The following is a 25,107-nucleotide window of genomic DNA, read 5'->3' on the forward strand; positions in this document are numbered from 1 at the left end:
CAAGGAAGATGAATTAAGCAAAGACAAATATTACGAGCGGGAAGGAACTATGCTCGGTTGCATGGAGGAAAAGGCCAGTTGGACGAGTTAATGTCCAAACCGATCCTAGGTCTAGAGGACAGTTTACATAAAAGATTAACATGCATAACATCTTTTATGTTGCATCAAACCCATAAAGTGATGCTCCACACTCGCTGACCTCTCTTATCATGTTAGAAAAAATATGTTAATCTTATCTGCTCTTGTATTAACGTATGTCGTTGTCAATGTCTCAGTCTAGGTTCCCAAACTCTAGCAAGTTTTGCTAGAATAATTGTTGTCTTTTTCCCGATGACCAAAAAAGGCCAAAACAAACGGGGAGATGTCTAATGCATACGAATACAATCATCCACGTTCAAAGAAATAACCCAAAGCCGCCATACATATGCTAATCATTTAACTGTCTGGGATATAAAAATGCAATCAAACTTAAATTATTACTACAACATAGGAAGCAAACACTGATAATAACGTGTTATTGCATGCCTCCAAAATCAGTTGGTATTAAAAATATACGCCTCTTACCCACTCTTGACTTTCTACTATCGCCTTCTCTGCTCCAACTCATATACTGATCTCCTATATACATGCAATTCAACTTCACCAATTTCGCAAACTCATAAATCAAACTAAAGTTTAGAACACACAACAAAACAAAACATAAAATGGAGAATTTCCTTGTGAAATTGCATGTAATTTCATTTATGTTTTCAATATATAGTCTCCCACTCACTTTAGCTCTTCAACTTGGTTTCTACAGTTCATCATGCCCAAATGCAGAAAACATAGTTCGACAAATTGTTCAGCAGCGGTTCAACGGTGATAGATCTGTCCCAGCAGCCTTGCTGCGAATGCATTTTCACGATTGCTTTGTTAGGGTAAGATTTTCGACTTTCTAAGAATCTACTAATTGGTGTGTTGCTTTGGTTGCAACATTATAATTTTCACGCTTGTCACTATAACAATTTGACTATAAATTTTTAGAAGTAAAATTCTAATAATCTTGTATTTTAGATGAACATTTGATGTAAATTTTTATTTTTAAACAACTATCCACATCTTGTTGGTATCTAAAAAAACTCATATTTTTAACATGCGTATGGAGCCGAATTTTACAATATCTTATGTATATAGTTAGAGTAGTATTACTTGTAAATCACCAAAAGTAGTCTATATGTAAAATGTGAATAGTGTGAAATTTTAAACTGTTGTACTACAATGACAGAAAACAGATAAAATTTATTTTTACTTTATATGCACCTTGACAAATTACTCATGCATAAGTACGGTAAATGTTCTAGCTTGTTTTTGTTCAAAATTTAAAATTATTTCGCCTTTAACACCTTGAATCTTCTCTAAACTTTAAATTGCGACAAGGATTATCATGTACTGATAGTTTATTACATAACAGTATAATGTAAATGCAAATGTATTACTTAACAGCACTTGCCATCTTAATATACTTGGAAGATAGTTGCTGGCTCTACGCCTGTACTAGCTACTTACAAGATAGAAAAAGGTCATAATAATTTGGGCAATGATTGCCTATGTCCCGGATAAGAAAAAGATTACATTTATTAATATTTTACATTAAAATGATAACACTAGCTAAATACAACTTAGTATATATATATTGGTTAAAACTTTAGTATATGAGCTTTAGATCACGGGATCAAAACCTATAGTATGCAAATTCTAATTTTTTTATTGCGCATGAATTACATGAACTTAAACTTCTTAGGGAGAGTGCCACGTGGTACAGTTCCTTGTTTAGGAGGAACACCGTTAATTATATACTAGTATTTGGGTCGGGGCTTTGCTCGGATTAGTACTGTTTTCCGAACTTGATATGCATTTTTTTCCAATCCCATTAAAATATATTAAGGAAAACTCAACATTTAAAAGGTACAAATATAATAATGTGGACACTTAAAGCATGATTAAAAGTTGGTTGAGATGGTAATTGTGTCATCTATAATATCAAGAGGTCACGGGTCCAAATCTTATTGCAAGCTAATTTTACTTTTATTAATTGACATAACAATTCTAATGGATTAATAGAGGTACCACGTGGCGTGTATACATTGTGATACACGCTTTTTAATATATTTGTATACATTATATAGCTCTAGGTTTCTTTTGGCTGGACAAAAAATATATTCCTATTAATAAACACAAAAAAGTAGATGGGCCTTTTGTTATTTGGATCCTTGCATCGACAGCTAGAGAGGAAATAAATGCTCCATGGGTTGGGACGGACGAAAGAGGATTGAGTGGCACTTGTTGCATAAAGAAAGAAGGATGATAATATAATATGCTCCATCTTTGAAATAACTATTCTTTACCATTTTTAAAGCTGTTTTCAATAGTTCATAGTGTAGGAACATATAGATGTATATATAGCGTAATTTCAAGAAACAATTTCCTAACATTTATTATAGACGCGTATTCAAACACATGAATTATTTGAAATGAATTAGATGAACAATCATTGTAGTGTGACTTTCTTGTTCTATGCAAGTTTCGAAGATCTGAGAGCTCCAAATGTTGCTTCTCTACTCAGTCCAAGAGCACCTGTCGAACATAAACGTCTGCTAGAACGGACGAGAAGAATTATCTTGCTATTAGATGGTATAGGCGCCAGTCTTAGGGGAGAAGTTCAAAGTTTTATGAAGCTCTACCTTTTGTGAACAGAAACTACTTGATGAAGTTATGCCTAAATCCTAACATATTATATCCTATCTATAATAGAAGATTCCTAGGGAAGTAAGGAGAACTAATTCTCCTCCTATTCCCCTTATGGCCGGCCAACCCTTATCGTAAATGGATTTCGATTGCTTTGTGATACAATGTGTGACCTCATAGGATTAATATATTTTAGTTGTATGTCCAATCAACATTGTCCTACTAATTACATTTATTCTATAGCAAGAAAATACAATTACTAGATAATTAACTTTATTGTTTTCATAATTAAATTCATATATATATTTAGTAATTGCGAGATATTTGAGGACATATTCCTTCACATAGGACAAATTCAGAGTAACTAGAAAGCTACTTTCCCTATAGAATGGTTTCCACCGGATGGTAATTGATTGGTCAATTATAACATATTTTTACATTTTAATTAGGAATTGGTGAGCTATAGCGATTTTACTAACTAATAAAAGAAAGTGCATAAAAATGATACACAAAAGGTGGGACATAATATTTTGATGTGATGCATAGGGCCCTTTATTTTAGATAGTCTAAGACATGATCTATTATTAAAAGGTAACTTAATTTAAAATTAAATGAATGGTACATGATTGATTTGTAGGGTTGTGATGCATCCATTCTAATCGACTCAACAAACAACAACCAAACAGAGAAAGTTGCAGGTGCAAATGGAACTGTAAGAGAATACACACTAATCGACCAAATCAAGGCTGCTCTAGAACAATCATGCCGTCAAACAGTTTCTTGTGCAGATATCATAACACTCGCTACTCGAGATGCGGTTGCCCTAGCTGGAGGCCCTAGATACAATGTTCCCACAGGTAGGCTTGACGGGCTCATTTCTCGGGCTAGTGAAGTTAACCTTCCTGGCCCGAGTTCGACCGTTTCGCAAGTCCAACAATCATTTGGTGCCCGTGGATTGAGCCTCAATGATATGGTGGTCTTATTGGGTGCACATACTATTGGAGTTTCCCATTGCAATTTCTTCCAAGACAGGTTATCAAACTTTCAAGGATCAGGGGCTCCGGATCCTACCATGGATCGTGCTCTGGCAAACCGACTTAGTGGACTTTGTGGAGCGAATCCAAACGCAAATCCTAGTACTTTCTTGGATCAAAACACGTCTTTTGTGTTTGATAATGAGTTCTACAATCAAATTAGAAAGAACCGAGGAATATTGAAAATTGACCAAGAGCTTGCGCTTGATACTTTAAGTGCGAGATTCGTCTCGAGCCTTGCCGGTAATAACAACCTTTTTAGGCAAAGCTTTGTAAATGCGATGATTAAATTGGGGAATATTCAAGGTAATGGTGGAGAAATTAGGAGAAATTGTAGGAGGAGAAATTAAAAACAAAATAGGGGGGTTGTTTAATTTGATCAAAGAAGAATAACGTGTCCCTTGTTTTAATTTTCTTTTTGTCCATCTAGTAGTTAATCATGGTCGTCCATGCTTGTTTTTTTCTTATGTTAATTCATTTTATGTACGTACTTTGTATCAATGGTATGTATGTTGAAAACTTTCTTTATGCAAATCTAATAACTGAAGAAGGCTGAATGGTAATAATTTGTTCCGCTTTGTATTTTTCTAATTAGTTCTGTAACCAATTTAAACATAATCCCAATGTTATTCTAAAATAGTTTTTTTTTTTGTTTTTTTTGACAATAAGAAACACAAAATCGAAATCAAACAAGAAGGCCCTTTCTAGCATTAACTGCCATATCATGGGTCTTATTTACAAGGCTTCTATCTACTTTTACAACATCACTAGTTTTAGGACCTGTGCATAATGCACGGGTCTATTAATTGCTTTATAACATAAATAATGAACAATTAAAAAATAACAATAATGCAAATAACGCAATATCATAAAATCATCATATATGAGTGATCAAACCGTTAATTACATATATGACCTTTTAACTCAATCTATATGTTTGGAAACACTTCATTGAAAACTACATTTGTTGTACTTGCACTCACTTCGTGTTCTTTATCAAAAAGAAGGATCTCAAACCTTTTTTGCTTGTAACTCTTGAACAGCAACATAAAATTGCCATGGCTAAAAACAGGTCTCGGGAGATACAGGCCTACATGAGATAAAGATTATCCTTGACTTTTGTTTATAGTCATAGCAAATCAAAGTATTAAAGGAAATTGACGTCTCTAAAATATGATAGGAAAGTTGGTGGAGTCCGACGGCATCAATGTCATTCTTGGGATAAAAAGTTTTACTCCCACATTACTTTCAGAAACATAGCTTCAAGAACACGATTTTCTATATGATTGACGACTAACCTCGTGCCATTACATAATCCAAATGTTTGATCAATATTCCCTAGAAGCGTAACTGGCGCACCAACCTTTAATCATATGCTATGATTTGGGAGACCCAAGCATGTATTGCATTGAGGAATTCAGTGGAGTATATTTCGTGGACTCCAAAGTTTCCTTCCTCTTTGCTCATAACATCCAAACTCAAATAGACTTTCTCTTCTCCTTGAAAGGTAGATAGAACATGATCATTTACTATCTCCACTATCTCATTTGTTGGGGCCAAAATAGCTCTTTAATGAAAATATTAGCTTCCCAAATATGCTCATGTAGGTCTAGGTACGTGCTATCAACAATTGCTGAAATTGGATAGGCCCCAACTATAAGGATATCTTTTGCAACCTCGATAACGGCTTCACCATCATTAGGACCCTTAACCTTTCCGTCTCCTACGCTTAGTATCCACTCCGAGAATACTCGCAATTCATCAACAGAAGATTTCGAGGAACATGATTGTAATCTCATATTACGAGTAAGTCTTAGGACCTTACACAAACCCCATAAGTAACACGAATTAACGGTGGCGAACACGATATCTTGCCTTGTTCCCTTCGGTGCAATTGGTAAGTCTTAGGAAAGCTCATATGATATAAGCTTGTTTTGTCCTTCAAACACGATTAGTTCATCTGGAAAAGGCATTTCACCGAATCTACACAAGCTGCTACCATTACTTTGGAGCATGGTTTCAATCTCAGCCAATGCAAAAGCTTCAATTTCATCGTTAGTTAAGTGGAGATCTGGGAAAACATATAAAATAAAAATAGTAACCTTTGTTAAGTATACACGTTGCTAAAAATTATCTCACTTCTGACTCAACAATGTTATCGTAATGTCCAGCCAAGTGTGTCACACTAAAACGAAAACGACGCAAAATTTCATTCACAGTTTCTCTTTCAAAACAAAAACACCACCAACTACATCAAAATTTCTCAAATCATCTGCTTCTTCAATTTGAACAAATCATATTTTCTCACTTCACATCAATTCAAGTTCTCACGTTTGCATTGCATCAACTAAAATCTGTCGAGCGCCTTTTCTATTTTCCGGCGAGCGAACGAATGAAAGACATTCATGAGTAAGACCTTCAGTGAACAAACGTTCATCAGCGGTGAACCTGCATCAGCACTTTGACATGTTTGAATTTTTTCAATTTTTAAATTTCGTTCATCAGCGTCTTCAATTTCGTTTTGTCATTTTCAGATTGATTTTCTATTTTAGTTTTCAAAACTGAAAATTCTTTTTTTCATTTCAGATCTGAAAAATAAAAACTTTTATATCTGATTTTATTTTTTTTACTCTTTTGGCATTTGAAAAATAAAAACTGACTTAGTTCATGCAATTAAAAATAGTGGCCGTTCGTTTTTATTTTAATTTTTTATATCGAATTTTATTTGTTTACTTGTTTGGCCTTTTTAGGTTTTATTTTCAGATCTAGAATTTTCTTTTTGACTTTTAGTTCTGAAATTCTTATTTTCATTTTCAGATCTGCAAATTGTTCTTCTCGAAGTCGTCTCCCTCGAGCACATTCAAAAACGCCGGCCTTAATCTTTTTAGATGTAACATGAATTGTACCCAGATATATATTTACTTATAATGAGCGACATTATTTTCAGATGGAAATGTTCTGGATTCAATTTTTTATTTTACATTTTTTTATATCTATATTATTATAGTGGTTTGTAATACATATTTGACATTATTAATGCAGAAATACATGTTATTACGCAATTCAATTGTGATTTTTAAATTATATTGTGGAAAATATTTGCTTTTCGAATCATCTCTTGATTTACTCATATATTTAGTATAAGCAATATTGTGTGTTCGAGAGAAAAAAAGTTGGAAAAGTATCACTCATTTGCGTCGCACATAGTGATACATGCGACACAGATGGTTGTTGCTTGCACTTGCTAGGCATTGTCATGTCTCCTTTCGGCTTCGCATGTTGAGACATGTCTAACGTAGATGATAAACCATTTGTGTCGCACGTTGCTCAACATGCGACACAAATAACTCATAAAGTGTGTCGTGTGCTAGTCTGATGCAGATCCCGTCTCTCTCATCAACGTTGAGACCTATGTCGTCGGACCCATGTCTGACGCAATATGGACGCCTCGCATCCGACGCAAATCATAGATTATGTACTAGTGATGGACAACAAATGTCTTAGGTAGTGCCCTGCTTCTCTAAAACCTGCTTCTCTTATTACGTCAACATATTCCTTGTCATTATCAAGTAACCCCCTTGCGTAGCAAGCTTCCTTGTATATAAGATACACTACACCATCAATCGTTCTAATGTCTTCATAGCATGTCGCGCCTTTTACAAAATTCAGTAAAGCTCTAAGATAAAACTTCTCTCCAAATCCTGGTGAGACGTGGTAGATTCGTCCTATTGTGAAACCTTTAGCTCTTGGTGTCCACTGTCTCTGAGCCTGTTTCCAAACAAATTTTGTATGGAACTCCACATAAGTAAGCTCTCTAGTTTCTTCATATTTTTGGTGACATTGCATCCAAGATAGGAATTTCGTATTATCAATATGAGTGATGTCTAGTACAGATTCCACATCCGCATTATCATTTAAGAAAACAGTTTGCTCTCTTGGTAGATTGAAACTTAATCTTTCAACAACAGGTTTTTAATAATGGATGTTCAATCCAAAAATCCTCCAAATTGCTTCACACGTTGAAATATATCGGCAATCATAGTACATCTTTGTCTCATCTATTTCTTCGGCTTCACCTTCTTTCTATTTATCTGGATAAGCCGCAGCTATAACCCTATCATAACCCTTGTTTATATATTTGAAAAAATATTTAATTGATCTAGATTGGTTACACCATTCAACGTTTATATGTCCTTGATATTTACGAAGCAATCCACCATTATACGGAACAACATACTGATTATCAAGATGAACCTCACTCTCTCAACTATAGATCCATTATCTCTTCGCATGTACACTGAATATCCTTCATCATCCACTCTACTAGCATCATTGAACCTCTTAGGAAAATGCTTACTGCACTGCATGTCAATCATACACAGAGCATTTGCATTTGCTGAACCACATGGATCGTGCATCATGTACTCATTGAGGGCTTGATATAGTTCTGGATCTTCACATTTATCGGGCAACTCAGCACAAATAATCTTATCAATATCTGACGCAATAGGGTATTTGTCTTCTTGATGCATGAACAACAAAATATGAGCGTGAGTCAAACCACGCTTTTGGAATTCAACTGTATAAACCACTGAAAATCAGAAGATCAATAAAATAAGTTTTCATATTCAAATTATATACAATATATAACAATAACAATGCAATTTAAACATATAATAATAATAATAATAATAGAAATAAGTACGATGTCTAACATACCAGCCCTAACCCTTCCAAATATTTTTGCGATCTTTCAAATCATTCACCAGCTAGTCTAGTTTCATCTTAAAAACTTGACATATGATATATGGCCTATCCTCTGGCCTGAGGCCTCTTTTCTTTACAAATCTAATGATCTTTGGCCACTTAGGATTACACATAAATGTCATAAATAAATCTGTATAACCATACCATCTACAAATAGCCATCGCATCCTGATAGTTTTCTCTCATATAACTATGTCCTCCTGTGAAGGAAGCTGGCAAGACTATACGACTTCAAGTCGAAGATCCTTCTGTTTCACCTCTTTCGACATAACCTCTTAAATTCTTCACATTCGCGGCTCTCAAGCTTTGATGGTTGTGTCTAAGAAAAGGCAACCTTTCAGCTTCAATCATTATGTAAGGATCTACTAAGAATTGTTGTAACAACCTTCGAGATAATAGTATTGTTACAACTTCCAAGGCTCGATCTTGTATTCTGTATGCAAAGAACTCACGCGTTGTGAGTTTAAATCTCTTTCCTGTTGAACCGTCTATTGGAGTCTTATCTCTATGCATACTATCTGTTCTAAATCCATCTTCTCCATATGGAAATAATTATTGATATTGCATACCGAGGTAAGAAGGATGAAGCTCGAAAATTTGTTGTAGCTTTCCACCCTTCGTTTCTATAATTATATCTCTTTTGTCGGCACTATCTATATGACGTATAATAACTGCAACAACTTCTGCTGTCGTTCGCAAATTGTAAGTTCTTCCATCATACTCTATTTTTCCAATAAGTTTTGATTTCAAATTCTCACATGTGTTAGATGCAAACCTATCCCTAGCCATTCTAAAATTATGACCTAAAGGGTTATTATGATCTATCATATTTTATAATTGTGCGACTTATCAGGGTTTGACGTACTGGTAAGACATATAGAAAAAATAAGTTACAATCTGAAACAGAATATGCAAATTAAACAATTAAAGTAAAAAGGATACATAAAGCCATTTAGTATGTTGTTCCTTGCAGCTGTTTTTCTGTTCTTGATTTCATCCTCAATATCATATATGCACGCAAAGCTCAGAAAACTTTGGTCGTGCACCATTAACAGGCAATAAAATACCTATCAAGTGATGATTTTTTCCACCAATTTTGTAATTGTATGGACCTCGACCTTTATTTGTAGGTGCAATAATCCTTCCACTCATCGATGTAAACGAATACATCATATTATATCCTGTTATATTTTCAAGAAAGTGGTTGCTTCTGTTATGTTTCTTCTTCCATAGATCATAAATAATTTGAGGTGGATGTTTTAGTAGAAGTAGTTGAACCTCCCCTTGCATGCAACATAACGAAAACTTTGGCTTGATTGTTTTGTTTTTCTTGTTGACTCTCTCGCCAAACCACATTTCCTCCCCACAAAACTCACAGACATATGTAGGGTCTCCTAAATTTGAGTAGCTCTTTGTGAAAAACAAATGCATTAACAAAATATGCGATATAAATTTTAAAGAATAAGTAAAGATAACAAATAATATATAATAATTATTGTGAAGTTTCACGTGATTTGCAATAGTTAGTAGAAATTATATGCGAACCTGTGACGATATCCATATAATTGACGTCGTTGTCACTATCGTCTTCTGTAACACACTCATCTTGAACGGTAGTATTTGATTGGTCATGAGAAGTTGATTCAATATTTTCATCTGTATATATCAGTCATAAACAATAATACATTTTAGATTTTATATGAAAAGTAATGCAAATAATACATACCTATAATAAATAAATAATAAATTAACACCGTTTACAATTATGCGTGTAACTGATTTAAGGATATTTGAACTTCGAACCACATGCCTCTTAGATCTAACCTGGCTATAATATTGTGCCAATTCCAACATGTCTCTAGAAACCATAGAACTACCTATTATTTTTGCGTTTTAGTTAATCGAAACAAAAAAATGAACATAATTATCAAATACCATCATGACTTTGAAAGTAGATAATGCATACCTCGAGTTCTTTTTTTTCTAACAAAATAAGCTTTCTTTTATTTCTGGCGATATGTGAAGCATATTGTTTCACCAAAGTAAATTTCAAATAACATGAGCTTGAGATTTTGCATATTATTTTATTTTATCTTTTAATATAAATAATAATCACTAAATATTGAAATATATATAAATGATATACCATTAATAACAATGCTAGTAGGATTATTATTAGAAGTAATTGTGTCTAGCGATGCCTCAAAAGACGACTGAGAAGATGATTATTCCAGATCTAGAACAAAAAAAATTGGTATTGTCCTTAATGTTAATAAAAAAAATCAAAATTGAATTAGCATATAAAGGAAATTTGTCATATATTTACCTCCATACACCAATGGAGTAGTACAAATAATTCTTGAATCAGTAACTATAGTGCTTATTGAAGGTGAAAGAAAACGGATCTATCTGAAGATCATTTGAATAGATATAATAATTTTTACATTTTAACTTACGATAATATTTCATATAATAATAACCTTTATAGTACCAATGTATACCGTTCAATGATTGTCAAAAATTAGTGGAATTAAATAGGGAATGTTGATTCCCTAAATTGGCCAAAAACTTCATGTTTTTGCGACAATATTAGTTTTCTTTTATGCCTAGCAAATCGTTGCTCAATTCGTTTAGATACAATTTGATTTAGAGATATTGAAGATTTTACAAAAAAAATCAACACAAAAATTTGAGTTATATAACGTTAATATCATTGCAAAATAAAAACAAAAAAAAACACAATTTGTCATTGTATTAATTAATTAAAGTTAAAAAAAGTATTTTATTATGACTATATCTTAATTATTCATAATACCACTAAAACTAAATATTCAGTGGTTTCAACATAATATGTTTACATAAATCTTAATTCATAATATTTAGTAAATTCATATGCACTTTTTCTTACACATTATTTAAATCATTCTTTTTTTTTTTTTTACTTATATTCATGCACTTTTAATGATTAGGTTCATTATAATTTATTTCATATTTAGTTTATTAAACCATTAATAACTTACTCATCTAAACGCTGGCCGAAAATGTTTTTATAGAGTCTTCTCAAAATTGATGTTTTTTTTTTTGCCTAATAATGGGTTGCTTTCATGGAATTAACCTATGTATACTTTGTTTTATTTTAAACACATAGAAAAACATTACTAACATACCATATGGCTGTTTATATAAACCCAAATTATAAGCCCATAAGGATTTCATTTTTTCGGCCAAATCAACTTTTATTAAACCGAAACTAAAAATCACTTGTAGCTCTTGTGTTTAGCCAAAGTTTTGGTTTACATAATATATGAATAAGTCATCAGTATGTGTTAATCACCCAAAAGCAATTTAGGAACCAAAGGAACAAGGGTTTATTAGCTCAGAGAGCAATTAAGTGAAAAATCGAGTTTAAGGTGCAAACGAAATAAACAGAGGTTGTACTTGCCATATGAGGGAAAATACGAAATAAAGGTTCATTAACATTAAGGATATGAACTTTCTAGAAGTACTCCATGAATGACCAACAACATTTAAGCCATTCAATCAATTAAGGTGCAAACAAAGTATTATAAAGGTTCGATCGGTTTTAGCGGAACTTGCCATGCAACGATGTATATCTCGCAAATCACTATCAAAAATTCACATGCAACACTTTTACATCAATTATTTATAACAAATTAGTAGGTTCCCAACAATATACACATTCGAAGTTCACATATTTTCCGTAAAACAAGTGATACAAAAACAACCAAGAAAGTAACCATTCTAATAACTTTTCCAGCAACTCCTTCAAGAAAGTAACCATTCAAAAAAGGTGGTCCTTGTGTACCTTCATCCGATGTGTTCGAATCAAATATTCTTTAACCATTCTAATAACTTTTCCAGCAACTCCTTAGGACCTTAGAGAAAACATCCATAACTTAGAATTTATGAATTAACCCAAAAAACACAAGTTTCAATCTAGTAAACCTCATAAGTGCTGGAATTCAGCCACAACTCACCTTCCTTGGTTTTCCTTGATGCTACTGAAGTGAAACCTTAAAAGAAATGCTTGCCCAGTATGAAGAACAACTTAATAAGACTAGGTAAGTGATTGCATGCATGATTCAGAGTTAGAATCCAAGAGGAACAAGCTGCAAACAACAACCTTGTGCACCCACCAGAATAGGTAATGGCAAGCTTGTGATTTCAATTTAGTGATGAGGGTAAAATTATCTTTTCACAACTTAGGAGTATTCCAGAATTTTTTGGTTTTACTTAATCCTTAACCTTCTGTGATTAAGCTTTAATCCTCTATTTTACTTAAACTAAATCCTTAAATTATGCCTTATAACTTAATAAAGATATGTTGGCTCATTTAGCCCTTAAGTCATAATTACAGAGTATCTAAAACACAATACCAATAATAGCTCAAAGTCTCAAAATTTCAGGACAATACTCAACGTTATTAACATAATTCGTTAATAACTTATATTAACTCATAAGTTGCATTCATAATCACATAATAAATATAATATTTAGATTCACAAACAAACTTCACATACGGACTATTCAAAATTTTCTTATTCCTCAAAGATGCAATTGACTAAGTATCGATTAGTTGTAATACCCCAAATTTTCAGAAGTTATTTTATTATTTATTAAGTTTTAATATTATTTCCACTCAAACTTTGTTTTATGATAATGCGATTTTATTTGATAATTATGTTTATTAAATTTAGTTTTGATTTATTTAACAAAGTTTAAAATAAATCATTTACTTGTTTTATTATTCCTTTTACTATTTCTAATTTATTAAACTTTTAACATTTGTTATGGGTATCCTTATACTAATTGTCCATTCATGATGTCCATCCAATTTTTAGCAATTCAAATCCCAAATACCAAGTCCAAACCCATATGTCTTTTAGCCAAAAAAAAAAAAGGAAAATGAAAACAAAACAAAAATAAAAAAAGATGAAAACTGATCTTCATCTCCCTCCTTCTCCTTCGTCTGGTTCAAAACTCAAGAACCAAGATATCAACACATTACTCTTCTTCTAGCACAAGAACCAAGATATCAACACCTTCCTCTCCTCCCTTCTTCTTCGTCTAATTCACTCACGCAAACCAAGAATTTCAACCAGAACTCTCACCTTTGTCAGCAATAATTGATTTAGGGGCAAATTTTTTTTGAAAAGCTAAACTCACACATCCACCATTGGATTTCTGACGGAAAATCTTTCCTATATATATTGATTCACTCTCATCAAATTACTCAAGCAAAACAATTCGATCAAAAGGTTTGCTTCAATTCAATTCTCTTCTTCATAATTTCTGAATTTTTGTTTTGAAAATTTAAAATTAAATTCAAACCAAACACCAACTCCTTTGTTTTATTTCTCTGCTGGAAACCACCTTCGACCACCCAACCACCTGAATCTCGTCGCCTGACCGCCACCTTGCTTTGCCCAAAACCGCCGACCACCGCCAGCCTTTCCTTCCCTTTGCACCTTTGCTCTCGCGCCAGTCACCATACACAACACCAACCTCCCTCAATCACACCAATGTCGGGAGCTTTGCCGTGCGCCGACCAAAACCAAAACACCAGCACCTTTCCTCCTTTGCCGGATCGCCTCCCTTGTTTCGTTCCCCTGCGGTTCCTCCCTCCTCGTTCATGTTTTTTTAAAGCCCGAGGAATTAATTCTTTGAATAAGTAAAGGAAACCCCTCCTTCCCATTTTAATTGATTTTACTTAAGTTTTACAATTTTACTTTTATTTTTGAACTAAAACCCATAATTTTCCTAAACTAGCTTATCTTATTAAGTTAGTATGTTTATTTTTTTAGTTTCACTTTAATCTTTTACAACTTCATAAAAGTCTTCTAATTTTCTAAAATAAAATAAGAAGTAAAATAAAGTTAGTTTTTCATGTTTAAAATAATTGTTCAAGTTAATAAAAATGAAGTTAAAGTAATTTTGTGAATACTTAAAATAATTTCATAAATTATTTACTTTGATTTATAACTCCTAAAATAATTGAGAATTTCTTTAAGTTATTTGGATTATTTAAATCGTATATTTTATATATATATAAGAAAAAGGGTTATTTAGGAACTAACTTAGATCTCGTTAACATCTATTGTATACTCTGATTTCGTAGACGAGGAATAATATCAAGAGTGCTAATACGTTCGTGAATTAAACTTTTGGGCACGCGTCACGAGGTAATCTCCGATGTCCATCTAAACATAGACCCCTTTAGCATAAAACGAGTTGATTACGTGATTATATGCTTACAAAAATTTATAATTATGGACTATAATTATGAAGTATAGATTTAATGCGGATTATGAATACGAATAACAAAATGGACAACGACTATGGGTTTCGATTATGAATAATGACGATGGACGATGTATGATATGACAACGATGTTTATTATGAAGTTATTAAAATCGGTTAATGTTATTTAATAATGTTATGATTATTATTAGTATATTATTATGATTATTATTATAATAATTATTATTATGATTATTATTGTTATTATTGTTATTACTTTATACCATTACGATTATCATGAATATTATTGTTGTTATTAATATTGAGACTTTATGAAAGTTGGAATTGTGTGATAATGAAATGATTATGAATCTGAAGTGATAAATGATTTCAAGTGATGATTGTGAATATGAAATGAGTTATTGAAATCACTATGAATGGATTGAGGTTATAATGGATTGAATATGTTCACACAGGATTAAACAAGATGACGTAAATGTGTACGTGATTTACGTGATGACATGAATTAAAAGATGTTAATCACGTAAAAGTGAAATATCGGAGTGAAATGATGAATAAGTTGCCCTGTAGGAGTGGTTCAGTGGCCCCCTACAGGTTCTCTGGTTACTATGCTGATTATTCTACTACTGTCTTTCTTCTATCTTGTTATGATCCAAGTAGAAGGGGTATGCACACTAGGGACTATTATTATGTCCATTATGATGTCCGTTGGTGATTATAGGGGTTTGCCCCGGCCTGCAAGTAGATGGTTACAGGGGATTGACCCCGGCTTACTGGCGTTCTCTTTCCTCTCCTTGAATAACTGGACTGAATTAATGATATGATTATTCAGTGTGTGTGTGTATATATATATATATATATATATATATATATATATATATATATATATATATATATATATATATATATATATATATATATATATATATATATATATATATATGTGTGTGTGTGTGTGTGTGTGTGTGTGTGTGTGTGTGTGTGTGTGTGTGTGTGTGTGTGTGTGTGTGTGTGTGTGTGTGTGTGTGTGTGTATATGTGCTATGACTTCCAAAACTACTAATCTACTATTTTACAAAGTATTTTCAACTTAAGTATTTTACGGGATGGAGTTGGAATTACTCAGTTTTTCTAATTTTTGGGAGTTTGTGTGTCTTGTCTCTTTTCACTGCATTTGTGCAGGTGGGTGATCGATCGGGGGAACAAAAGGGAGATCATTTAGAGTTGTCATCCACTTAGCATATGATTAGCTTCCGCTGGAACTCTGAAATACTTAATTAATTAGTAATGTTTAATGAACGATTCACTCGGTTGTAAGGATTAAGAAAATTGAGTTTGGTTTGTTTTTAACTTAGCCTTGCATTTATTCCCAAGGAGATAAGTGCGGTGGTAGCACTACCCGTCGAGTTGAACCCTCGTGGATTTATTTTTCTTGCCCAAAACCCGAGCTTTATTGATTAAAGAAGGGTTCGGGTCGGTGGGGTGTTACATTAGTATGTTAATGTATCTTTTGTATCATAGTGATATCGTTTTAAAAATTGAGGCTATTACACTACTGATCCAATTATGGTAGAAGGGTGGATAAGGGAGATGGAGAAACTGTCTGCTGAACTAGTTGCCCTATTGCTGAAATGGTCCCTATTAGTACTAATTATCTGAAGCTACAAGCTGATAACTGGTAGAATATGTTCGTGCAAGCTGCATGGTTACATCGAGTTTTTGATGGGATCAATTTTAGGTTACGCTGAAAGAAAGGTTTTATCATAATGAGATCAGTTGGGACAAACAGGATGAGTTCCTAGCTTTGTCACAGGGTACTCTGAGTGTGCAGAAATGCACTAACAAGTTCACCGAGCTCTCTAGGTTTGCTACTATTGTTGTACTTACTGAAGCTGAACGTGTAAAAAGGTACATCAAGAAGATGGATCCTCGAGTTCGGGTGATTCGACCTTTTAGGAAGCTTATGATATAGCCCTGAGTATTCATGCCTCCTTGAAAGAGGAAGATTCTGCAAAGGTGGTTGCTGCAAAGAAGCCTGCTGCTACTTATGTTCATATTCCGGCCAAGAAGCCGAGGAGTGAGCCGTCTAGTCGAGGGGGTTATCAATAAGGTTTTGGATCTCGTTATCGTTCGAGCTTTGATCTGAGCAAGTGCCGAATCTGCGGTAAGGTTGCTCACCCGGGGAAGAACTATGATGGATCGGCTGTTGTTTGTTCCTATTGCAAGTAAGTTGGGCACAAGTCTTTCTAGTATTCTAAGAATCCTAGGGCTTCATCTTATTTTGTTGTTCATGCTAAGCCAGCCGATTCTTCTACTCCTTCAAAGAACAGGATCTTCGTGATGACGCAAGCTGAAGCCAATGTCCATCCAGATCTCATAACTGGTACTTTTCTAGTAAATAATAATCTTGTTTATGTTCTATTCAATAAATTTTGGTGCTATGATATCTTTTGTTTCTTAGTTTCTTCGTTCAAAAAGCTAATCATTCCACTAGACCTCCTGTTAAGACCCTTATATCTCTTCTGTTTGGTGAGAATTATCCATGTCATTATGAGTTTAAGAGCGTGACTGTAAGCATTATGGTTTCCGAGTTGTCAGTTGATCTTAAGGAGTTTGCTATGTAAGAATTTGATGTGATCCTCGAAATAGATAGGTTATCGAAGTATAATACCTACATTCAATGGCGTGATAATAAGGTGGTGCTCCGATATTCTAAGGATAAGAGGATTTCTTACTTTGGTGTTGTGGTGAAGAAGGGTGTTAAATGGATGTCCGCCTTGAAAATGCGGAAGATGCGTTAGAAATGTGATGTGATATACCCTTGCATGGTGAAGGATTTGTCATCTAACAAGAAGCTCAAGAGTATTCTGGTGGTTGGGGATTATCCTGATGTATTTCCTGAAGAGTTGCTAAGTATCCCTCTAGCTAGAAAGACAAGTGGAGGTGTGCATCGATCTAGTGTCGGCTACTGCTCTTATATCTAAGGCACCGTATAGAATGACGTCGTCTGAGTTGCAAGAGTTGAAAACTCAGTTGCAAGAGCTGATAGATAAGGGCTTCATAAGGATTAGTGTGTCTACTTGGGGTGCTCCTGTTGTGTTTGTCACGAAAAGAAAGCAGGAGTATGCGTCTGTGCATTGATTACAGTGAGCTGAATAAGGTAACGATCAAAAATAGATATCCGTTTCCTAGCATTGAAGATCTGTTTGATCAATTGAAAAGTGCCTGGTTATTTTCCAAGACTGATATGAGATCCAGTTATCATTAAATCCCCGTTAAGAAGGAAGGTATGCCGAAGACTGTTTTCCGCCTAGATATAGGCACTATGAATATAAAGTGATGCCTTTTGGTCTCATGAATGCTCCTGCAATTTTCATGGATCAAATGAATCACTCTTTCCACGAGTACTTGTACACTTGTGTGGCGTGTTTATCGATGATATTCTCGTTTACTTTACGACTGAGAAGGAGCATGAGAAGCATTTGAGGAAGTTGGATTTCTGCGAAAGCAAAAGTGGTTCACAAATTAAGTGCGAGTTATGATTCAAGGAAGTTGATTTAATGGGGCATGTAATCAACAAAGAATGAGTTAAAGTGGATCCCGCTAAGGTCAAGGTTGTTGTCCAGTGGGAGAGTCCTAAGAATGTGACCGAGGTTCGTTCAAGATTTCTCCAAGATAGCTAAACCTCTAACTCGCTTGATGCGCAAGGACTGTAAGTTCGTCTTGTCGGAAGATTGTGAAGGGGTTTTTCAGAAGTTGAACCTCTCTCCTCTTCTTACTCTGCAATCTGAGGGTGTTGGATATGAAGTTTTCAGTGATGCATCGAAAAATGGTATGGTTTGTGTCATGATGCAGCAAGGCAAGGCAATAGCATATGCTCCGAGGCAGCTGAAGGTGCATGAGACAAATTACCCGACCCATGATCCGGAGTTAGCGATTGTGGTGTTTGCACTTTAGATATGGCGAAACTATCTATATGGTGTTCCGTGTAAGGTGTATATTTACCACTAGACCTGAAGTACATCTTCACTCAGCATGATCTTAACATGAGGCAGAGAAGGTGGCTTGAATTGATCAAGGATTATGATCTAACCCTGGATTACCAAGAGGGTAAGGCGAACAAAGTAGCGAATGCTCTGAATCGCAAGAATAAGCATTCTCTCAACTATGCTATGGTGGTGCCTCATGAATTGCGCGAAGAGTTTCTCAAGATCGATATCGAGGTTGTTCCTCAATGTTATATGTCTGTTGTTGGGTTCTACGAGTGTTGAGCCCGAGTTGTTTCAAGAATTGAGAAGCAAGCAAAAGGGTGATTTGAAGTTGGAGAGAATCCGTGAAGTAAAGATGCAAGGTCGTGCGGAGAACTTTTGAGATATGTGCTGATGATAGCTTGAGGTTTATGGGGTGTTGGCCGGTGTGTGCCCAATGATGGTGAGCTTAAGAGGAAAGTTCTCGAGGAAGCTCATACTACTCCTTATTCTATTCATCCTGGTGGTGTCAAGCTTTATAAGGATATGAAATTTAACTTTTGGTGTCCTAATATGAAGAAAGAGATCGTCGAGTGTGTAGCTAGGTGTTTGGTCTGCTAGAAGGTGAAAATTAAGCATCAAAGGCTTGGTGGTTTACTCTACCTATGCCTATTCTTGCATGAAAATTTGACTTTATCTCGATGGATTTTGTGATGAGTTTGCCAAAGGCTGCTGGTGGAAAGAATGTTGTGTGGGTGATTGTGGATCGCTTGACCATATGTGCAAAAGTATCACCTATGAGAGACCTCCTCAATGACATAAGTGATTATTCAGCAAAAAAAACCCAATTTGTTCAAAAAGTGGTCTGTTATAACATGATAAATGAGACCTCTTCTGTAAACAGGTGGTTTTTTTGAACCTTATCAAATGTTTACAATATTAAAGAACCACTTATTCCTATTAAAAGGTGATTTTGATTTTATATTTTTTTTAAAAAAAATTTCATATATAACTAATTATTAATAAAAATCAACACACACATCTATAATCCACTAGTAGCAGTTAATCACCTCTTATATCTCTATTCAAAAATAAAGGTAAAACCGTAATATACTATTCTTTAATTACTTAATTGTACTTTTAATTTACTTCATCATTAACAAATTGCCAATGCAAGCGTATAACTTCTTGACTTCTTCCATCTTCCCTCAAACACGCACTACCCGAGCAAAAAAAACCGCACATACACCCGCCTGAATTTGCGCCACAGTCGCCGGCAACCGTCGCATTTACCTCGCCGGTCAATTCGTCTGCGCCAGTGGAGTCGTCTTTGCCGTCGTCCAATTACCCGATAGAACAAGAGTCGTCTTTGTCCGCCATTGTTCCATTACCACCACCACGCCACAGCGACGCCACCACGCCACAACGACGCCAATTCATCCGCCAGTATACTGTTAATAAACTAATCATTCTCAATTCATCTCTCCCTCAACTTGTTTTGATAGGGTAATTGAATTATTATATTTTTATCAGAATTCTTGTTTGTTTGTAGATGTTCATTATAAATTAATTAAATTGTGTCCTGAAATTAAATCTTTTTGAAACTTATTAGAGTATAATGGTAGATGAATTGTGCGAAAATCACATGAAACGAAAAAAATCAGAACTTTATGCGGAGTTCAAAAAAATTTGTGAAATACTTCCTCCGTTTCTTAATAAGTGCAACATAGAGAAAGTGGGGGAATACCAAGGAATGTAGAGAGAGAAAGTTGGGACCACAATAAAGTAGAGTAATTCAAGTGATGAAACAAAAAGTTGTGGTCCCTCTTGCTTTTTGGTGGCATATTTGTAATAATATTGAACTTTTTTTACCATTTTGAGCTTGGTTGCACTTATTGTGACTATTCCAAATAAGGGAAATGTTGCACTTATTAAGAAACGGAGGTAATAATTTATAAAATTCGAAAAAAGAAATGAAAGGGAGTTTAAAATTAGACATGGCTAAAATGGGAGCATTGATGAGGGCTTTTTTGAGATGTTGAAAGGTTGTGGTGGCTACAGGCGTCAGTCCAAAGCTATGTGTTTTGAGTTGTTGGGTTAAGGGGTGGGCTATGTTGGCATATCCTTGCAAAAACTTAGAGGCGAGTAAGGTACTGCGTTCAGCATGAGGTGGGAACTCCCTAGACAAGGCATCAGCCTTGTTACTGGGTCCATGTTTGTAGTGTACAGTGAAATCATAACAAATGCCATGTATAGTAAAAAATGGCGTTGGCTAATTTGATAGATTATGATATGAATGAACTTAAGATCGCTTTGACATCGCTAATTCATGATGCTGCTAGACTCAGTGGTCACGGAGGATTTGGAACTCATTTTTTCAAATGGCTTGCTTCATTTGCTGCTATGTAAGTTCTATCATTCTCACTTCATATGCTTAATGCTTTTTCCCATCCAATATATATACATCGTCACACGTTGACATAATTAAATATTTGTGGCTCCATCTGTTAATCGTTTAAGGCATATAGAAGTAATATATTGCACCTTGGTATCATTGTTGCCTCAATGGCATTATTGCAATATGGTTTTATGATGATGGCTAATGTTTTCTAATGTTTAGATAACTGTTCAGAACTTTGCGCAAGTTAATTTTACCCATCTACATGTATAACAATGTACATGCAACATTTTAAAGGTGGTAAAAAGTAACACGATCAACTAACTCGATCTGAAATAGATATGAAATTAGTGGGTTTGGATAAAGCTTTTCAACATGTTTAAATAAGCGGGTTGACCCGACACACCCTTTTATTAAACGGGTTGGGTTAGGATTGAATATTTTAACCCGAATTCGACACGTCGACCTGTCCTATTTAACACTACTCTACCATGAATATTATTTGTTAAACTTGAAATATTGAATATTTTTCATAAATATATAAGATTTATTCTTTGGTTGTTCCATTTGGTTTATTTAGTTGATATATTAGTATATAAGACGTGGGTTAAAAAATATATGAAGTACATTTATTTACGTTATGTATATATGAATGCTTGATGAACGGGTAAATAAACAGGTTGGGTAACTCGTCTAATATACGGGTCTGATTAGGTTTGAGAGTTTTAGACCCATTTAATAAACTGGTCATGTTAGGGTTGATGTGTTCAACCCGCTTACTGCTAGACCGACATGTTAACATGACAGAATCCATTTACCAGCTCTACAAGATCCACGCATATAAAGTATTTCTAATGGGTTTGAAGATACAAAATTTGAACATATTTCACTTCACAAGACAAGCAATACTACGGCCCTGTTTGGCACTAGCGTTTGAGGTAGCGGTTAGCGGTTGGACAAGATTGAAACGCTACTTAAGAAAATTATGAGTGTTTGGTAAGGTAGTGGTTGTAGTAGCGGGTAGCAGTTGGAGTAGATTATGAGTAGCGGTTGTGGAACGTTACTACAAGTAACGACGTTTGAGGTTTAGAGGTAGCGGTCTACCAAATAAATCTTTCATAATAGCATAAGGTAGAATTATTAACCAATGTTTTTTTATATTTTACAATTCCAACAGCTGCTTTTGCCAAACACTTCTAATTAAACAGCTAATTTAATCGCTGACCGCTGACAGCTACTAGTAGACAGCTAGCAGCTACCCCCAACAGCTACAGCTACTACAATCACTAACAGCTACTAGAACCGCTAGTTTTGCCAAACATGCCCTACTATGAAATAATCCAATTTTGTAAGACATTTGAAAAAATTGGAAACTGAAAGTATGGCATAATCCTATTATTTACAAGTTAAGAGAACGGAGGGCGTAGATCATATTGTTTTGCAAACAACATATCCAATAATTATTCTGTTCCCGCTTCATCTATATTGCTCTTAGTCTTAGCCTCTACTTAAATCTTCTATATTATTTCGCAGTTATTTGCTGATCCTGGATCGAACAAATTGGAGAACAAACATGCTAACATCACTTTTAGTCCCTTACATATTCTTCAGCCTTCCCACAGGCATCTTTCACCTTTTAAGGTTAACATCCTTGCCTTCTCTCATTACTCCCTTGCTTTTTTTTTATTTGCTAAATTATTTTTTTCACTAGTCTTTAGAAGATATCTCTTTCATTCTTTTTTGGTATACTTTTTAACTCCTTTAACATTAATTGAGGTGGAAAAAGTTGAAAAAATAATGTATTTTTTTTGGAAAAAGAGGAAAACAAACATAATATGATTATTTTTTGTTGGGCCATGTCTCTTAATAAGGAAAGTTGAAACAATATAGCAACTAAAAAAAGCAATTGTTTCAGGAAAATGTAGCAATTAAAACAAAAGAGAAGTAGTAATATTGTGCATTGTTTCACGCTCGCCATCATCGATCTTTTACAAATATGCTCAAATATAAATTAGGGGCGAAGTTGGTAAGTGGATTGCTTTTATCGCAGTTGTACTGAGGTTATTTTTCCACCGCCATTTCCCAGGTACCATATTTTTTGAGTTTTGATATATGCATCATTTGGAGTAATTTCCTAAAATTGTATTAATGTAAAAACTTAATGATCATTAGGTTGGTTGCTTTGAGAATCTCTAATACGCTGTTCATGGTATTTGCTTATTGTGAGATTGGTTTGTCATTGTAACTGAACAGTATCCTGAATTACCTTTCTTCTTCTGTTTGACCTCTTCAATTTCTGGTATCCCGTCGCTTTGTTTACTTCCCAATGCTTGCACTATTGTCAGATTAGTTTGTCATTGTAACTGAACAATATCCTAAATTACCTTTTTTTCTTCTGTTTGTCCTCTAAAAGTTCTAGTATTCCTTCTTTGTTTATTTTCCAATGCTTATCTTTTCAATGTTTTATTCTTTGCAGTACTTTGGCGGAGTTACAACTGAATACTCTCAAAATGAGCTTGATGAGCTAAGAGACTTGTGGATCAAATATGTGGATGGATATAAACAAGTGGATGAAGAATATTCGGAAGATAATGACGATTTTAATTAGGATGTGTGTATTTTCTTTTTGAGCGGGATTACGAAGGTGCTTATATTTTTGTGCACAGGAATTGGAAAAACAGGCTTAGGTGTTATATTATTTTTTTATAACTTTGTTAAATTTTTGAAATCTTTTAACATTATATTGATATGCATGTGATTTTTGTAGTAAATGATATTGAATGAATGAAAAGGTATTCCAATTTTAAAGTCATGTGAATTATCTCAATACAAGTGCCTAGATGTAAATTACTTGTAGATTGTGAAAGACACGCATTGAGCAGGTGAAACGGATTGGAGAAGCGTATAATATATTGAAATAATGTTATTGTCATTTTAAAAAAAAAAAAAATTAACGAGACCACCTTTTCCTTCCCGGTGGTGTTTTAGTGAATGATAAAAAAGACCACCTAGATATTAAAAATGGTTTCTTTGTAAAATAAAAAAGACCATCTATCTATAAATGTGGTGCCTTATCCTTCTATTTTTTTTCTATTCAAATTCATAAATAACCACTTATTTTAAGGAAGTGGTCTCTTTTATCAAATTAAGAAACCACCTGCAATAAGTGGTTATTTATCCTGAGAGACCTATTAGCTGAAGACCACCTCTCATGTGGTCTCTAAATGAGATTTTAGGGGGTCTCTTTAGACTTCATTGTAGTAAGCGATGAAGGACACTTGGTATATGGAAGAGTTCGCCAAAGCTTATGCTAATGAGATTATTCATCTTTATGGGGTCCCTAAGGACAACCATGATCCGCGATTTCTATCCCATTTTTTGATTGCTTTGTAGGAGGCTTTTGGTTCCAAGTTGAATCTCAATACTTCATTTCATGCGGCTATCAATGGTCAGACTAAGAGAACTATTCAAACCTTGGAAGATATTCTTCGTGCTTGTGCCTTGGAATTTTAATAGTCTTGGGTTAAGTCACTTAGCTTGGTGGAATTCTCTTATAACAACAACTATCAAGCTAGTATCCAAATGGCTTCCTATGAGGCTCTGTATGGAAGGAAGTGTCGTAGTCCTACTTGTTGGAGCGAACTCATTGACTCATTGATTTTGGGCCCAGAGTCAATTCAGGAAACTGTTGAGCAGGTAAAAGTAATAGAAGCTAAGATGAAGGCTGCTTAAGATAGGCAAAAGTCGTATGACGACTTGTGACGGAAACCGATTTCCTTAAAAGTGGGCGATAAGGTGCTTATGAAGGTTTTCCTATGAAGGGAGTGATGCGTTTTGGCTAAAAGGGTATGTTAAGTCCGAATTATGTAGGTCCCTATGAGATTCTTGAAAGAATTGGGGAGGCTGCGTATCTTTAGGCTTTGCCGCCAGAGCTAT

The 25,107-nt window shown here is 34.4% G+C and overlaps 2 protein-coding genes across 2 annotated transcripts; both read left to right on the forward strand.

The window, feature by feature from the left end:
- Positions 1 to 567: 567 nt before the first annotated feature.
- Positions 568 to 4,284, forward strand: LOC104908145 (peroxidase 57). Its single transcript, XM_010697229.4, has 2 exons — positions 568 to 917; positions 3,362 to 4,284. The coding sequence occupies exons 1-2, from the start codon at positions 705 to 707 to the stop codon at positions 4,106 to 4,108; spliced, it is 960 nt and encodes a 319-aa protein (XP_010695531.1). The 5' UTR covers positions 568 to 704; the 3' UTR covers positions 4,109 to 4,284.
- Positions 4,285 to 20,755: 16,471 nt separating this feature from the next.
- Positions 20,756 to 23,779, forward strand: LOC130591383 (cold-regulated 413 plasma membrane protein 2-like). Its single transcript, XM_057394683.1, has 5 exons — positions 20,756 to 21,178; positions 22,705 to 22,812; positions 23,187 to 23,257; positions 23,399 to 23,511; positions 23,648 to 23,779. The coding sequence occupies exons 1-5, from the start codon at positions 21,036 to 21,038 to the stop codon at positions 23,777 to 23,779; spliced, it is 567 nt and encodes a 188-aa protein (XP_057250666.1). The 5' UTR covers positions 20,756 to 21,035.
- Positions 23,780 to 25,107: the final 1,328 nt, after the last annotated feature.

Source organism: Beta vulgaris, chromosome 5 (genome assembly GCF_026745355.1).
Source record: "Beta vulgaris subsp. vulgaris cultivar EL10 chromosome 5, EL10.2, whole genome shotgun sequence".
Lineage (NCBI taxonomy): Eukaryota > Viridiplantae > Streptophyta > Magnoliopsida > Caryophyllales > Amaranthaceae > Beta > Beta vulgaris.

Excerpts from the sequence above, each read along its gene's own strand:
- LOC104908145 (XM_010697229.4), top strand. The coding sequence starts at position 705 with ATGGAGAATTTCCTTGTGAAATTGCATGTAATTTCATTTATGTTTTCA. Across the intron at positions 918-3,361 it reads TTCACGATTGCTTTGTTAGG|GGTTGTGATGCATCCATTCT; the intron begins GTAAGATTTTCG and ends ATTGATTTGTAG.
- LOC130591383 (XM_057394683.1), top strand. The coding sequence starts at position 21,036 with ATGGCGTTGGCTAATTTGATAGATTATGATATGAATGAACTTAAGATC. Across the intron at positions 21,179-22,704 it reads CTTGCTTCATTTGCTGCTAT|TTATTTGCTGATCCTGGATC; the intron begins GTAAGTTCTATC and ends ATTATTTCGCAG. Across the intron at positions 22,813-23,186 it reads GGCATCTTTCACCTTTTAAG|GGGCGAAGTTGGTAAGTGGA; the intron begins GTTAACATCCTT and ends AATATAAATTAG.